Source organism: Gopherus flavomarginatus, chromosome 2, assembly GCF_025201925.1.
Source record: "Gopherus flavomarginatus isolate rGopFla2 chromosome 2, rGopFla2.mat.asm, whole genome shotgun sequence".
Classification (NCBI taxonomy): Eukaryota; Metazoa; Chordata; order Testudines; family Testudinidae; genus Gopherus; species Gopherus flavomarginatus.
In genome coordinates this window covers 167,899,115-167,915,835 of record NC_066618.1, presented here as the reverse complement: position 1 = coordinate 167,915,835, position 16,721 = coordinate 167,899,115, and the positions used below count along the sequence as shown (strand labels likewise).

General features: G+C 52.3%; 1 protein-coding gene across 10 annotated transcripts in view; it reads left to right on the top strand.

The window, feature by feature from the left end:
- The window catches only part of ANK1 (ankyrin 1), a 77,402-nt gene that overhangs the window by 12,634 nt on the left and 48,047 nt on the right, over positions 1-16,721 (top strand). For all 10 annotated transcript variants that reach the window (XM_050939833.1, XM_050939827.1, XM_050939824.1 and 7 more), the window contains exons 2-3: positions 3,105-3,206; positions 14,247-14,345. In XM_050939833.1, the coding sequence (XP_050795790.1) occupies positions 3,105-3,206; positions 14,247-14,345 (201 nt within the window). The remainder of the gene's footprint in view (positions 1-3,104; positions 3,207-14,246; positions 14,346-16,721) is intronic.

Below are 16,721 nucleotides of genomic sequence, written 5' to 3'. Positions count from 1 at the left end.
CACTGGTGATTACCTGCTGCCTCATGCTGGGTCAGAACAGAGCAGTGCCCCTGCCTGGCATGAGGGGTGCTGTGCTGCAGCCGGCCCTAGATGTGTGAACTCTGGTGTCTTGAGCAAGTCCCAGCCTGGGTCATCACCTTCTGCCACTCAGCATTTGCCCCATAGTTTCAACTGGATCCATTGTTCTTCACTTCCTATCCCAAGTTGTTGCATAGTGTTGTTACTTAAACAGCTGCTGCATCACTCCAGAGGTGGCTACATTTCAGTGGTGGCTGGATTCCTAGTTCCTGTTTGTGAAGTGTTATGTCATCCTTCGGTGTGCAAAGCGCCCAATCAGTGTGTGTTACTGTCATTACTTTCGTTGCTTTAGTACAGAGCAGCTCAGCCTTGTGACACTGAGGTCCCTTCTGGGCCCATTTGAAGGGTTTTCTCCAGAGAGCAGAGTTGGTTTTATTATCATGGTAGTTTAACCCACACCGATTGTTGTAGTTTCTGTGCCAAGAGACCCGGCTCGTCCCAAGTCACTTCTCACAACCTTTGAGCATCTCCGCCCCAGTCTCGCTTTGCTTTGCTGCTAACAAGTCATGATTTGCTTTGAAATGTTACTGAACCATGGCTGGGGCCTGCCAACTCTTGGCCAGCTCTGCCGATAGGTGTTCATCCGTAGAGAAAGGGTGGCCGTGAGCTTATAACTCTGGGCTGGAACGCCGGCGATCTGGGTTCCTGGCTCTGCCATAGATTGCCTATGTGATTCTGGGCAAATCTCTCTAGGCCTGCGGCGGAAGAGTGGTTATCTTTCCACCCAGCCAGTCTGGCCTGTTTACAGCATAAGCTCTTTAGGGCAAGGACTGTCTCTGTGTATTTGTGCAGAGCCCAGACCCCTGGGTGCTGCCATAATATACACCCTAATGTCCACAGGCAGTTCTAGTATCGAGGGAAGCCGCCAGGTGTGGCCTGGGGATGGGCCTAGCCAAGGGTTTGACTTGCTAACCAGCTCTCTTGTCTTCCCCTCATGTTAGCTAACACCCCTTCTTCCTAACGCTGACATGGCAGCAAGCCGCAGCCCCAAGCACGCACTCCTAGGGGGCTACGGTCAGAGGCTCAGGGTCTGCATCAGCGTGCGAAGAGCTTCTTCCCCCCCCCCCCCCCGCCCTGTGCTCTGTCACCTCCTGCTTTATGACCCGTGACTATATTAACATCACCCTGCACAGGAAGTGCAAGGTTAATAATAGCCCAAGTGTCTCAGTTAGCCATGTCTCACCGGGGGGCTGTGCCTGCTTCGCTTCCTGAGGGGCACTGCGTTCCTGCTCAGGCTGGGGGCCAGGGCCAGGGGCTGTGTTCTAGACAAGTGTACAGAGCTGGGAGGGGGCCCCACAGAGCCAAGCAGGACCAGTAGCAACTGGAAATGGTTCTGGATAAACTGGTGAGATGTCTGATGTGGAGAAGAAGGGCTCTGTAGCAAGCTTGGGTTCATTGTTGATTCGCGGCATGTCTATTTCAAGGGATTTTTTACTGATTTCCATGCCAAGAATGGAGAAATAGTCCATGTCCCTCCCCCACTGACTTTTCCTGGCCAGGGGAACAGGACCCTGGGCCAGACAGATGTGCCCAGCTGTGGTCAGGGGTATGGCTGGGTTATAAACTTTGTAGCTGTGGAAAGCCTGGCTCTGTGACTAGCTTCTCCATCTCTCCCCAGCTACTGTGTGTCAGGCCAGCCTTGGGAGCCTCGCCATGAAGTGGCCAGGGACCGCGTCCCTCATGACGCCCCATCATCCATTCCCTCCTCTCCAAGTCCCAGTGCAGCCATCGCTGGTGGGAGGTGCAGCCCCGGTCAGGCGGCTGGTTCTGTAACTGCCTCACACCGAGATTGTGATGATGCTGGAATGTTTGCACTGCAGTAGCACCCTAGGCCTTCTTTCTGCGAGGTACACAAACACATTGGGCGTGACAGAGCTCTCCTCCCATCCCTTCCATTGACCCGATGCGATCCCCTCCCAGCACAGCTGGGAGAGCCTGCTGGCTGGGGGACAGGCACAGTGAAGGGTTTGAATGGGGCATTGCCTGTTGTTGCAGCACTGAGAGCCCTGCTCCCTTTTCTTGCACATCCGGCAGCTGGCTCAGGCCTTTCAGCGCCAATGACTCATAGACTCATAGACTCCAGGACTGGAAGGGACCTCGAGAGGTCATCGAGTCCAGTCCCCTGCCCTCATGGCAGGACCAAATATTGTCTAGACCATCCCTAATAGACATTTATCTAACCTACTCTTAAATATCTCCAGAGATGGAGATTCCACAGCTTCCCTAGGCAATCTATTCCAGTGTTTAACTACCCTGACAGTTAGGAACTTTTTCCTAATGTCCAACCTAAATCTCCCTTGCTGCAGTTTAAGCCCATTGCTTCTTGTTCTATCATTAGAGGCTAAGGTGAACAAGTTTTCTCCCTCCTCCTGATGACACCCTTTTAGATACCTGAAAACTGCTATCATGTCCCCTCTCAGTCTTCTCTTTTCCAAACTAAACAAACTCAGTTCCTTCAGCCTTCCTTCATAGGTCATGTTCTCAAGACCTTTAATCATTCTTGTTGCTCTTCTCTGGACCCTCTCCAATTTCTCCACATCTTTCTTGAAATGCAGTGCCCAGAACTGGACACAATACTCCAGCTGAGGCCTGACCAGTGCAATACTCCATCTGAGAGCCAGGCGGGGTGAGAGCACTGGGGAAAGAAGCCGTCTCCCTTGTGTTCCTGAGCTGGGTCTGCATATAAATGGCAGCTTTGCTGGGGGGCACTTCAGCCACAGCTCCTTCTGCTTCACCACAGACCCCTAGCCAGGCTCCAGCACTGAAAAGGCTGCCTGCTAGCGACAGACCCTGTGCTGGTGTGGAACGGGGGCAGCAGGAATTGGGATGGGGTGATTGAGCCCACTGTTTCTGGAAGGTCCCTGCTAGGTGCCCTGGAGCTGGCTGGTGCAGCTTGTTCCCTACAGCGTGTGCTCGGTTCTGGGAATGACTCATGCCCCTAGCCCTGCAATGGGTACCCTGCCCTGACATCGGGCTGGTAGGAGCCAGGGCACATGCTGACTCATGTGCTCTCTTTTCTCCCCTAGGCTGATGCTGCAACCAGCTTTCTGAGGGCTGCGAGATCCGGGAACCTGGACAAAGCCTTGGATCACCTGAGGAATGGGGTAGATATTAACACCTGCAATCAGGTAGGTTAAGGTCACTAGGATTCTGGTGCCAGCCCCTGAGGTCCTATAATCGTGTGCCCTCTTAGCCCACATATGACCACCCCTGAGTGGGGGTGTGTGATGATGTGGTTCTGGCAGGACCCAGCTGAGAGTGCCAATTCAGGACTAATTGCTTAAACAGGACAGTTTTATAGCCCAAGGTTCTCTCGATCCCAAAGAATCAAGCCCCAGACCCAGGTCAATATACAAATCAGATCTTACCCACAAATCACACTGTTGCCAATCCTTTAGAATTTAAAATTTAAAGGTTTATTCATAAAAGGAAAAAGATATAGATGAGAGCTAAAATTGGTTAAATGGCATCAGTTACATCAGCCTTTTATAGTTTTTTTCCAGGTGTAAGAACCTCTTTGTCCTTACTGTGGAAAATTACAGCAAAATGGAGTATGGAGTCACATGGGCAAGTTCCTGCATACTTTGCTGAGTTACAAGGCATATCTGCCTCCTCTCAATGGGTCAGTTGTATAGCTGATGGTCCTTAATGGGCCATCAAGCAGGCTAGGCAGAGCTAACATCTACTTGTCTGGGGTGTTACCCAGAAGCACAGCACAAGTTTGAAATACAGACAGGATAGAGCCAATATTCATAACTTCAACTAAAAAATGACACATGCATACAGACAGCATAATCATAACCAGCAACCCATAACCTGGTCTTAGACACGTTATACGACCCCCTTTACATAAGATTTGGTGCCACTGCAGGACCTTGGTTGCAACCATGTTCTATATGGTCCCAGATTATATCAATAACATCACAGGGTATTTGCTGGGTAACAAGGGGAGTGAATTGACAGGCAGGGAGTGTGGCTTGTGGCTCCCCTAAGAGGTATGGGGGGCTGAGGCCGCTGGGTGGGGTGCAGAGTGCTCACCAAATAGAGGGCAGATCAGCACTGGCAGCTGCAGTATGGGGGCCTGGAGGCCCATCCTCAGGGCCTCTGATGGACCTCCACCACCCCCAGCACTTGGTCGTCTGGCTCTCAGCACATTAGACGAAGGTGGAGACGGGTGTTGCAGTAATGCCAGGCCCTTAGGGGTCCCTGGAGGTGCTGGGCTGGTGGAGCCACTCACACTGCCAGGCCCGGGTCCTCTGTCCAGGCAGTGAGAGCTGCAGTTTCCAGAGGGATTGTCAACAACAGCGGGGCAGCTACCGAAGAGCAGGGCCCCGGACTGAGCAGGGGGAGGTGCCTGCCGGGGGCGGGATGGCTCAGGCTGCAGTGGCTGCTGTCAGAGGCTGGGCTAGAGGGGAGTGAGCTCTGACGTGCAGACTCTGCAGACAGTGTCAGTGTATGTGCGTCTCTTCGTGCTGAGACCCAGAGCCGCCCTATTCTTACTCACCACTCGCATTGATTCAGCCACTGCAGCTACGGGAGCAGGTGCTGCAGGCAGGTTGCCCCGACAGTGCCTTTTCGACACCGCTGGGTGGGGGGTACCTGTACAGTGCTGCCATGCCCTGACTCCGGCGAGCCCCTCGGAGGGGCACATCAAAGGCTGCGCTCCGCTCCAAGTGAGCCCGGGCAAACTCCATTGACTGCAGGGGGTAATTGTTGTCACCGAGAGCCCAGCCCAGCCCCAGCTCTCTGGAAGAGTTTGCTCCTGAGGAGGGAGCAGGCGCCTGCTGTCTCTCCCAGCTTGGAGAGAACTCCTCTGCTCCCAGCATCCGGCTCTGGGCTGGGCCCTTGCAGCGCCTTTGCTGACTGGCATCCAACAGGTGCAGGGGCTGTGTGGGGCCACCGGAAGGTTAGTGGAAGCATCACTGTGGGCAGAGGAAGGAGAAAGTTACCATGTCTCTGGTGCAGCGGGATGAGTTGATGTTCTCTTCACCAATCGGTCTGTCAGACACGTACATGGTTCATGCAAATGTACACGCTCCCCCCAGACAGATGTGCACCCACGTGATCCCGCTCGCACGCTCCCCCCAGACAGATGTGCACCCACTGGCTCCCGCTCGTATGCTCCCCCCAGACAGATGTGCACCCACGCGCTTCTGCTTTCGTGTGGACTCAGACTTGCCCACTGAGACTCTGACGTTTGCAGGGACATTGGCTCATACTTGTGTCTGCACGTCCTGACAGACACGAGAAGATCACAGCAGGTCAGGGAGCTCCCAGTCCTGGCTGCTCTGGCAGGAGCCCCTATCCCCATGCAGACTCTTGCCCTGGCACTGCTGCTCCCACTGAAGGTCATGCACTCTCTCCAGCCCCTGGGACCGGCAGCAAAGGCCATTGGGGCATCTGCTAGCCCTGCTAGAGCCTTGGCTCACTGCCCTGTAGGAAGGAACAGGCCCCTTGGCGGGTGCTTGGCAGAGCCCAGAGACTTCAGCTTGTGACCAGAACGTTGGCTGTCCCTGGTAGTTCTGACCCTCCAGTGTGGACCTGCCCCAGCCCCAGGCCCGGCCCCCTGCTGTGTGCTCACTGGGTTCAGCCACACACTTGTTCCCTGTAGGTGCCATTAGCCGGTTCGAGTTAGAGCAAGAGCAGCAGGAGAGTGTGCCTCAGCAATTTCTGCCCAGCACATGGGGCTGTGGAGTGAGCCCCGCAGGGACTGCTGCTGGGCTGGCTTGGGGACCGGGGTCTGTGATGATGAGGTTCTGGCGAGACCCAACTGAGAGTGCCAATTCAGGACAAATCGCTTAAACAGGGCAGTTACAGCCCAAGGCTGGGGTTTTTCCACCTCTTAAGGCAAATCAAACCAGCCAGACATAGAGGACTTTGGTCTCACCCCACTGGCTAACCACTAGTCACACAAGCAATTCCCTTAGATACTCCAGTTTCCCAGTATCACCACCAGTGCCACTTGTCAGGGGATGAATGGTTATGAAAACCAACACCCCAATAAAAGAAGAAGGTTCTCTCGATCCCAAAGAATCAAGCCCCAGACCCAGGTCAATATACAAATCAGATCTTACCCACAAATCACGTTGTTGTCAATCCTTTAGAATAAAAAATCTAAATGTTTATTCATAAAAGGAAAAAGATATAGATGAGAGCTAGAATTGGTTAAATGGAATCAATTACATACAGTAATGGCAAAGTTCTTAGTTCAGGCTTGTAGCAGTGATGGAGTAAACTGCAAGTTCAAATCAAGTCTCTGGAGTACATCCCCCGCTGGGATGGGTCGTTCAGTCCTTTGTGTAGAGCTTCAGGCCATGGCTACACTGGCGCTTTACAGCGCTGCAACTTTCGCGCTCAGGGGTGTGAACCTCCCGCCCCCCCCGAGCGCTGTAAAGTCTCAGTGTAAACAGTGCCGCAGCACTGGGAGCACGGCTCCCAGCGCTGCAAGCTACACCCGTAGAGAATGTGGAGTACGTGCAGGGCTGGGAGACCTCTCTCCCAGTGCTGGCGCTGTGACCACACTCGAAACTTCAAAGCCCTGCCGCGAAGTCCCTCCAGAGGTAAGAAGCAGGACTGAAGACCAGATGGAGATGAGGCATCAGCCTTTTATAGCCTTTTCCAGATGTAAGAGCACCTCTTTGTTCTTACTGTGGAAAATTACAGCAAAATGGAGTCTGGAGTCACATGGGCAAGTCCCTGCATACTTTGCTGAGTTACAAGGTGTATCTGCCTTCTCTCAATGGGTCAGTTGTATAGCTGATGGTCCTTAATGGGCCATCAAGCAGGCTAGGCAGAGCTAACACCCACTTGTCTGGAGTGTTACCCAGAAGCACAGCACAAGTTTGAAATACAGACAGAATAGAGCCAATATTCATAACTTCAACTAAAAAAATGACATATGCATACAAACAGCATAATCATAACCAGCAACCTATAACCTGGTCTTAGTCACCTTATATGACCCCCTTTACATAAGATTTGGTGCCACTACAGGACCTTGGTTGCAACCATGTTCTATATGGTGCCAGATTATATCAATAACATCACAGGGTCTGGAGCGCTGTGGGGGGTGGCACCTGTGGGCACAGACAGGCATAGGTGTGCTTCTCAGGGCTGGAGTGCATGGTGGGGCGCTCTATGTGTGTGTGTCTGTGTGCACGAGCTCTGTGTGTGTGCACTGTGTGCATGGTGCTGTGTGTGTGTGTGCGCGCACTGTGTGTGTGTGTGTGCGCGCAAGGTGCTGGGTGTGTATGTGTGTATGCGCGGCACTGTGTGTGTGTGTGTGTGCACTGTGTGCACGGTGCTGTGTGTGTGCACTGTGTGCATAGTGCTCTGTGTGTGTGTGCGCACTGTGTGCATGGTGCTCTGTGTGTGTGTGTGTGCGCACTGTGTGCATGGTGCTGTGTGTGTGGGCTTGCAGGGGTGGAAGTCAGAAGTGAATTGGCCCAGAGTTGACTTGCAGAAAGTCTCTACCTTTGCTGATCCTTTAAACTCTTTGAATGAAAGCTGTTCCCTTGGGCTCTCCCCTTTCCTGGGCTCCTTCCTCTGGGACGGAGACTCGGACCCCTGCCTAGGACTTGGCAGGTAAGCAAAGCAGGAACTGATTGTGTATTTTGCTACTGCGTAAGTCTCCATGGGGATGCTGCTATTGAGTCTCCAGCATGTGAAGGATTTGTAGATCTGAACAGTTTTGCAGTTCACCCTCACCTTAGCGCCAGGCCCCTGAGCTTTGTGCCAGGCTCCACGCTAAGTAGATCACAGACTTACACCAAATCCAGGCAGGATCTTCCGAGTGGCTGTGCTTTCGTTTCTGAATCCAGCACGCTCATGAAACCCAACTGCTGCTCTCTCGTGTGGGCTCCCCGGGGGAGCAGAGCCCTGTACTGAGCTGCAGAATGAGGCCGGTTACTTGGCATGCTCGCCCTGCTCCTGGGTATGTTCACTCACCCCTCAGTGAGGGTATTGAACAGGCCCGCTGCTCCCTCAGATCACTGGAAATGGGTGTGTGTGTGGGGGGTTTAAAGGGGGGCAAGGGAAGTTTAATTCTGAGTCACGTTCTTTTCCTATGAGTTCTGGAGTTCCCCGCCCGGTGCAGCACAGCGTCGCTGGATGCAAAGGGAAGCTGGGATCCATTCATTTTGCCTGCTCTGCACTCAGCTTTGGGCGTCCCCAAGGCTAGGGGGTAGCAGGCGAGAGTGAGCTGAGGGGGCTGTGGCTACTTCCAGAGTGTGAGAGGCCATGAATAGAGGGTGACTTGAACCATGCTGCTACTTCACCTTTGAGACTAGCTGAAAGCTCCTGAGGAGACCTGGGAATGTGCCCCGCCCCATCGCGTTATTCCCAGAGAGGAGGAATGCCAGGGCCTGGAGGAGGCTATGTGGGCGGAGAGCAGAGCTCATGCGCCTGGTTCTGAACTGCCCTTTCCTAGCATGATGGGGTTCCCTTCTGCCAGAGTCTCCATTCGGTGATGTGCAGGGAGCCCTGCCAAGCCTGCTGCTGGTGAGATGTTGTACTGCCTGGACTAGGAGGACCTGGGAGCGTGTGACTGCGACAGTCAGGAGCCTCCGTCAGTGATGTCTTCAGCCTGGTTCCCGTTTGCTTTGTGCATCTCGCTGTGGTTAGATGGCACCTTTGGGTTTTCCTCCTGTGGAATATCAAACCTGTGGGAAAGGTCCAACCTCACATGTCCTGTATGTAATAAAGGGGATATATGTGGTCAGACCTATCCCACAGGCCCTGTATTCTTACCCAAATGCAGAGACCTTAACATGCCATCTGATCTTCATCCCCATCCTTCCGATTCCATCGTCATCGTCGGCACCAGTACCAGCATCTTCACTGTGCATCTCCTTCCTCCACATGCCTGTCCAATTCCCAGGCACTTCGCTGCCCTCGCTTCCTGTTCAAGACCTGAGAACAGGGAAGGCGCGTTGCTGCCAGCTTCCTGGTCAATAGGAGCTAGCATTCTAGTCTGTCCAGGTGTGCAGCCAGGTCAATCTCCTAATCTGTAACTCGCCCAGGCCCTGTACCTTGCTCCTTGTGGAGAGCAAAGTCCCATCCCTCATGTTTTCCGAATGGTTGAGTGCTTTGTGCATGTAGCCACGGGGCAGAGAATTTCTGGGTGGCATTCACAGCAGTTAGGTGCGGGAACATGACGCTCTCCGATTAGGGCACTGCACAGGCTCCGGTCCTGCAGGTTGGTTTGGGGCAAATGATCGAACAGATTGTGTTGTTCTTGAGGCTTGGATACAGACTTTGTAAACACTCAGCTTGTCACTCTGGGGCCGGAGAATAAAGATTTTTCACAGGTTTCCCAGCACCTGAGAGGATATTTACTACCCCTGTAAGTGATAGGATGTGTGTATTACAGAGGGAGAATCTGAGTGTGTTTATTGCCATGTGTGTGTCATGGACAGAGCACCTGTGTGTCTATGTTCATGTGCCTGGTATGCAAATATTCCAGAATGTGTCTCTATACCCATGTGCTCTCTCTCGCTCTGTGTGTGTGTGTGTATTAGTTACAGAGTGAGTGTTTCTATGGCTGTGTGTGTGTGTGTGTGTGTGTGTGTGTGTGTGTGTGTGTGTGTGTGTGTGTGTGTGTGTTACAGAACCTGCTTTCACTGCATAATATCCATCTCTGCATTTCAGCTTTTTTCCAGGAGCTTTGCATCCTCCCAGGCTAGATGCATTTCCGCTTAGCATGATTCCTCTCCCCTCATGGGATCTGAAAGTCTTTCAAGTCAATTTTCAGCAAATGTGTGTGGATTTGTAGGTTTTACTCTGGTACGATTGGAGCTGTTGCCAGAGCTGAATAGAAGAATATTTTACAAGGAATAAATTCATCTCTTGGCTCTGGTACTTTGTAAGGGGCCTTTCTAGCAGGAGAATGAGGGAAAGCCTCTTTTTAGTCTTCAGCAGAGTAGCAAAAAGAACAGGAGTACTTGTGGCACCTTAGAGACTAACAAATTTATTTCAGCATAAGCTTTCATGGGCTACAGCCCACTTCATTGGATGCATGTAGTGGAAAATAGAGTAGGAAGATATATATATATATATACACAGAGGACATGAAACAATGGGTGTTACCATGCACACTGTAAGGAGAGTAATCAGTTAAGGTGAGCTTTTATCAGCAGGAGAGAAAAAGAACTGTTTGTAGTGGTAATGAAAATGGCCCATTTCCAGCAATTGATAAGGAGAAAAATAAGCCTGGGGAAATAGTTTTACTTTGTGTAATGGTGTCACCCGGAGTCCCTGGGCGATGCTCTGGAACTGCTCCCCACAAAGCCAGTCAGGACTTTGGGGAGCCTCCTCTCCCTTGGAGCAGACTGTCTTCAGGGCAAGAAGCTCACACGGCTTTACCTCCTGGGTCTCTCCTGGGAGCATTCAGCATATGCCCCTCTGTGCGCTTCCCACAGTGAGTCTGCCCAGGCGGGGTCCTGGGGAAGCCAGAGGGTCCTGCACCCCCACCTTGCAGTCAGACGTGACTCTTCGCCAGCCAGTAAAACAGAGGTTTATTAGATGACAGGAACACGGGCTAAAACAGGGCTTGTTGGTCCAGCAAACGGGACCCCTCAGCCAGGCTCCATTCCGGGGCCTAGCGAGCCCGACACCCCCGTCTGCCCTCACTCCTAGTCCCCAGCCAACTCCAAATTGAAAACCCCCTCCAGCCCCTCCTCCTCTGGGCTTTGTCTCTTTCCCAGGCCAGGAGGTCACCTGATCTCTTTGTTCACCTTTAGCTATTTCCTTGCAGGGGGGAAAGCCCTGGCCATTTGTTGCTAGGAGATAGAGTGTCGGTGATTTATGCACACTGGCCTTTATCCCACCACCTAGAGACTTAAGAAATGCATAGGGGAAACTGAGGCACCCACACTGTATTAGGGGAAACATTAAGAACAGTCCCACTTCATCACAAATGGCCCATCCGCTCCCAGTCTTTATTCAAGCCTAATTTAATGATGTCCAATTTGCAAATTAATTCCAATTCAGCAGTCTCCCCTTGGAGTCTGTTTTTGAAGTTTTTTTGTTGTAATATTTTTAGTAAAATTACTCAACCATGAGGGTTTTTTTAAGTTGAATGTTAGTGTTGAGTATTTCCTGAAAGCTGGTTGGAGCTGGAACCTCAGGGGTGCTGCTGTGAGCCCTTCCTTGTGTCTCCCCCAAAGCTGGATTTCCGTGGAGACAAATCAGTGCCCTAAACTGACGTTTTACCGGTTTAGAGAAGCACCAGCAGACAGCCAGCACGTGTGATGCACCAGGCAGGAGTGTGTCCCCACAGCGGATGCTCACATCTCAGATGGGCTTCACACACCCAGCTGCAGGAATGAGGAAGCACTCATGTGCGGGAGGCATTCTCTGGAGGCAGAAATCCCGGTTGAAATGGCCTAGGAGGGTTTAAGCCCCTCCCCACCCACCACCCCAGCCCTGGTGGTCACCCCTGGAAAACCGAACTGGGCACCAGAAATAAGAGCAGAAGCTGCCTCAGCGGCCTCTCGGGTGCTGACTGTGCAGACAGCTGGCTGTGGTGAGATGCTACCGGGGTGCTGGCTGGGCAGCCATGCTGCACACAGAGGCCGTGTGTAGGAGAGATGTCAAATCGAGAACTAGTAGAAATGTCCCTGGGGGGCGTTGTTTTATTGATGACACCGTTTCCTGGAGTGTGTGCAGCTTAACAGCCGCACAGTCTCCTCCTGAACCTGCACCCCTCACTACCAGTGAAGACAATGGAAGCTGTAACTGAGTGAGAGCAGCATGCCTGGGCCCTACCTGTTCAGCTTGCAAAGCAAGGAAAAAGACAGCACCTTGTTTGGGTTTGGCCTCCCCTTGCAGAGTTTGCAGCCCCAGTAGTGCAGCACTGGCAGGGGGAGGGGGTGAGGGGGTGCACGGGAACCACAAGGCAAGGTTGGCTAGGAATGGTTCTCAGCTGAGTGAAGGGCTGAACAAACAGTATCAAAGGGGAAGGTGAATGAGCTGTACATTGTGTCGGGCGCTGTAGGGTAACAGAGACGTGTGAAAGTCATTTGCCATTGGACATAGGTCTCTGCAACTGGTGGTTCTGCTGATGAAAAAAATGACCTAATATTTGCAGCTAATGTTTTGTATGGTAACTTCAGTGAAAAATGTTCCCCTGGGGCATTTCCTCTAATACCTGGTGGATTTTGTGTGCCGGTCTGGAGCCAAGGTTAGCGGCAGCTGCTGCTTCTGATACGATCAGTGGCCCAGACAGAGCACCAAGCTACATTTAAAGGTTTTATTTCAATGTTGGTGAATGTTAGGGCTTCTGCAGACTTGTCCCTCCCGGCTGGTCCAGTGCAGCTCAGTCCTAACCTGCAGTCCCTGCTAGCCAAACTCTGGGCATGTGCACACCCACCTTCGCTCTGCCAAGGCACCGTAATGCTGACCTGCAGCACCTAGTGCTGGGCCCTCTTCAGTAGGGACAATAAGTCATTCCCAGTTGTGCGCTGTGGGGGTTGAGCTGAGCCCATCATATTAATGTCATTGTGCTAGAGTGGGAATTTTCCAGGACCTGCAAGTGAGCAGATGGGCCCTGGGGCCCTGCATGGGCAGGGAGACTAGAGCTGCATTGTTGTAGTGTCGTTATCTTTCTCATGGAGCTGCTGATGGCTCCCAGAGTTCATTGAGCCCAGTCCATAACACATGCCCCTCACGGTGTCCATGGCTCTCAAGTAAGCTCCAGCACCAAGCACTAAGTCAGCCTTCATCTTCCAGTGCAAGGTGCTCCTGCAGGGAGAAGACTGCATCAGCAGCTGCTGTGTGGCATTTCCGCATCGGGCTCTGACAGCAGGGCAAACACTCCCACTGCTTCCCCTGCTGCAACGCCTGCCTTGTAAAGACATCCTCTGGGAAGGCGCTCTGGGCAGGACTCCCCAGGGGTAGGGAGGGCTGCTCCCAGCTGAGGCTTTGGAGCCCACAGCTCTGGGTCCAACGTACTGGGAGTGAGCCGGGGTTTGTATTGTGCCTAGCCCCAGGGTTTCTGGTCTCTGAGCGGGGCCCCTGGTGCTGCTGCGGTGCCGATACTAAGAGTGAATGCCTGGAGGAATGGAGCATTGTGCTGGCAAAGGGAAAACAGTTGGGGTGGTTGTGTTCACCCTGCAGCAGCCAGTGGCATCCCAGACACTGGGGGCTGCGGGGACCTGAGCTGGGGGTGCCCTGCCAGTGCAGGGCCCACCACACATATTGATTGCAGCACCATCTGCAGGGGGAGGGGTGGGCACATGGGTGTGGCATCTGCTCAGAGGCAGCCTTAACGCAGGAGCTTCCTGCCGCGGAAACCCTCTCTTGCAGCAAGAGCCTTTGGGCAGGCCCAAGGGTGCTGTCATGGTCTAAGGCAGTGGGAACTGGTGTGAGAGCAAAGTTGGGCCCAATCAGCATCTGGGCATAAAGCGACCTGGACAGAGATTTGGGCCCTGATGGGCAGCAAGGTGTGTGTGAGCAGAGCAGGCAGTAGTCAGAGCAGCACCACAAGGCATTTGTACCCACTGGGGCAGTGGGTGTCACTGGGAGTCCTGGTGTTGGCGTGGCTGGTGGGGGTTTGTGCTAAACCTAGTAGCCCGCTGTGCAGAGTGTTGGCACTGGGGCATTGCTGGAGGAACGATGCTGGGGGCGGTGATGCTGCTGCCAGATGCTGGTGGGTTTGTCTGGCACAGGAGCACTGTGGGTGGGCAGATGGCAGGCACCAAAACACCAGGTGCCAGCGGATTCTCCCTGCTCCATCTGGATGCTGATGTAAGCTGATCTCCTAAGGCAGCAGCTCCTCACCGGGGTTTATAGCTCTGGGATTCTGATGTCCCTGCTTTGAGAGGAGCAATTCGCAGGGAGAGCAAACTGGCTGGGCACCAGGAACTGCTGAATCATACTCCCAGCTCTGAGGCCTCGAGCAAGTTACACCTGCCTCTGTTTCCCTGTCTGTATCATGGGGCAGCACGACAGATCTGCATTGGGTCTGGGGGAGCTGGTATCTAAAGGCTTAAAGCTGTTAGCAGCTGGTGGCCCAGGGCTTCGCTCTGCTCCGTGCAGCCTCGTGGGCTTGGTGTTTGCAGCCCTGTCTCCATGGGCTCCATGGCAGCAGGGTTCCCCTTTGCTGCCCCCAGCTTCCCTGAGTGTGTTCCCCAACCTGGCTAATCAGCCCGCCTCTCTGCTCTTTCCAGAACGGGCTGAACGCCCTGCATCTGGCCTCCAAAGAAGGCCACGTGAAGATGGTGGCTGAGCTGCTGCACAAGGAGATCGTTTTAGAAACGACAACCAAGGTAAGGGCTGGCACGGGCGGGAGATGGGGGCTCAGCACATCCTTTGCTCACATTGTACCCGGGGGAGGCTGGGCTTGACACTGGGCTGACACTCAGGAGATGTGGGTTCTGGTTCTGTCTCTGCCACAGCTTCTCTCTGCAGCCTTGGCAGGTTCCTTCCCCTCTCTGCTCTATAAACTAGGGCGGGGGATACTGACCTGCCTCCCGGGGCACAGGGGCCTTTGTCCATGTTGTGTGTGAAGCACTGTGGGACTCCCAGTTGGATGACAAGGCTAGAGGAATCATAGAAGATTATGGTTGGAAGAGACCTCAGGAGATCGTCTAGTCCAACCCCCTGCTCAAAGCAGGACCAATCCCCAACTAAATCATCCCAGCCAGGGCTTTGTCAAGCCAGGCCTTGAAAACCTCTAAGGAAGGAGATTCCACCACCTCCCTAGGTAACCCATTCCAGTGCTTCACCACCCTCCTAGTGAAATAGTTTTTCCTAATATCCAACCTACACCTCCTCACTGCAACTTGAGACCATTGCTCCTTGTTCTATCGTCTTCCACCACTGAGAACAGCTGAGTTCCATCCTCTTTGGAACCCCCCTTAAGGTAGTTGAAGTCTGCTATGAAATCCTCCCTCACTCTTCTCTTCTGCAGATTAAACAAGTCCTGTTCTCTCAGCCTCTCCTCATAAGCCACGTCTCCCTGCCCCATAATAATTTTCATTGCCTTCTACTGGACTCTCTCCAATTTGTCCACATCCTTTCTGTAATGGGGGCCTATCATAACCTTAGTCCCAGATTTGGACCTTAGCGTCCAAAATATGGGGGTTAGCATGAAAACCTCCAAGCTTAGTTACCAGCTTGGACCTGGTACTTGCTGCCACCACCCAAAAAATTAGAGTGTTTTGGGGCACTCTGGTCCCCCTGAAAAACCTTCCCTGGGGACCCCAAGACCCAAATCCCTTGAGTCTCACAACAAAGGGAAATAATCCTTTTTCCCTTCCCCCCTCCAGGTGCTCCTGGAGAGATACATAGACACAAGCTCTGTGAAACTACACAGAGTGACTCCCCCTCTCTGTTTCCAGTCCTGGAAACAAAAAGTACTTTCCTATTCCCCCAGAGGGAATGCAAAATCAGGCTAGCAATCCAACACACAGATCTCCCCTTGATTTCTTCCTCCCACCAATTCCCTGGTGAGTACAGACTCAATTTCCCTGAAGTAAAGAAAAACTCCAACAGGTCTTAAAAGAAAGCTTTATATAAAAAAAGAAAGAAAAATACATACCAATGGTCTCTCTGTATTAAGATGATACAATACAGGGTCAATTGCTTAAAAGAATATTGAATAAACAGCCTTATTCAAAAAGAATACAAATCAAAGCACTCCAGCACTTATATTCATGCAAATACCAAAGAAAAGAAACCATATAACTTACTATCTGATCTCTTTGTCCTTACACTTAGAAACAGAAGACTAGAAAGTAGAAACTGCTTCTCCAAAGCTCAGAGAAAGCAGGCAGACAGACAAAAGACTCAGACACAAACTTCCCTCCACCCAAAGTTGAAAAAATCCGGTTTCCTGATTGGTCCTCTGGTCAGGTGCTTCAGGTGAAAGAGACATTAACCCTTAGCTATCTGTTTATGACAGGGCCCCAAAACTGGATGCAGTATTCGAGATTTGCCTCACCAGTGCCTAATAGAGGGGAATAATCACTTCCCTCAATCTGCTGGCAGTGCTCCTACTAATGCAGCCCAATATGCCGTTAGCCTTCTTGGCAACAAGGGCACATTGCTGACTCATGTCCAGCTTCTCGTCCACTGTAACCCCGAGGTCCTTTTCTGCAGAACTGACACTTAGCCAGTCCGTCCCCAGCCTGTAGCAGTGCATGGGATTCTTCCATCCTAAGTGCATGACTCTGCACTTGTCCTTGCTGAACCTCATCAGATTTCTTTTAGCCCAATCCTCCAATTTGTCTAGGTCACCCTGGACCCTATCCCCACCCTCCAGCATATCTACCTCTCCCCCCAGTTTAGTGTCCTCCACGAACTTGCTGAGGATGCGATCCATCCCATCATCCAGATTATTAATAAAGATGTTGAACAAAACTGGCCCCAGGACAGAGCCCTGGGGCACTACGCTTGATACCAGCTTCCAACTAGACATTGAGCTGTTGATCACTACCCGTTGAGCCTGATGATATATCCAACTTTCAGGCCACCTTATAGTCCATTCATCCAATCCATACTTTTTTAACTTGCTGGCAAGAATACTGTGGGAGACCGTATCAAAATCTTTGCTAAAGTCAAGATATATCACATCCAACACTTTCCCCATATCCACAGAGCCAGTTATCTCATCACAGAAGGCAATCAGGTTGGTTAGGCAT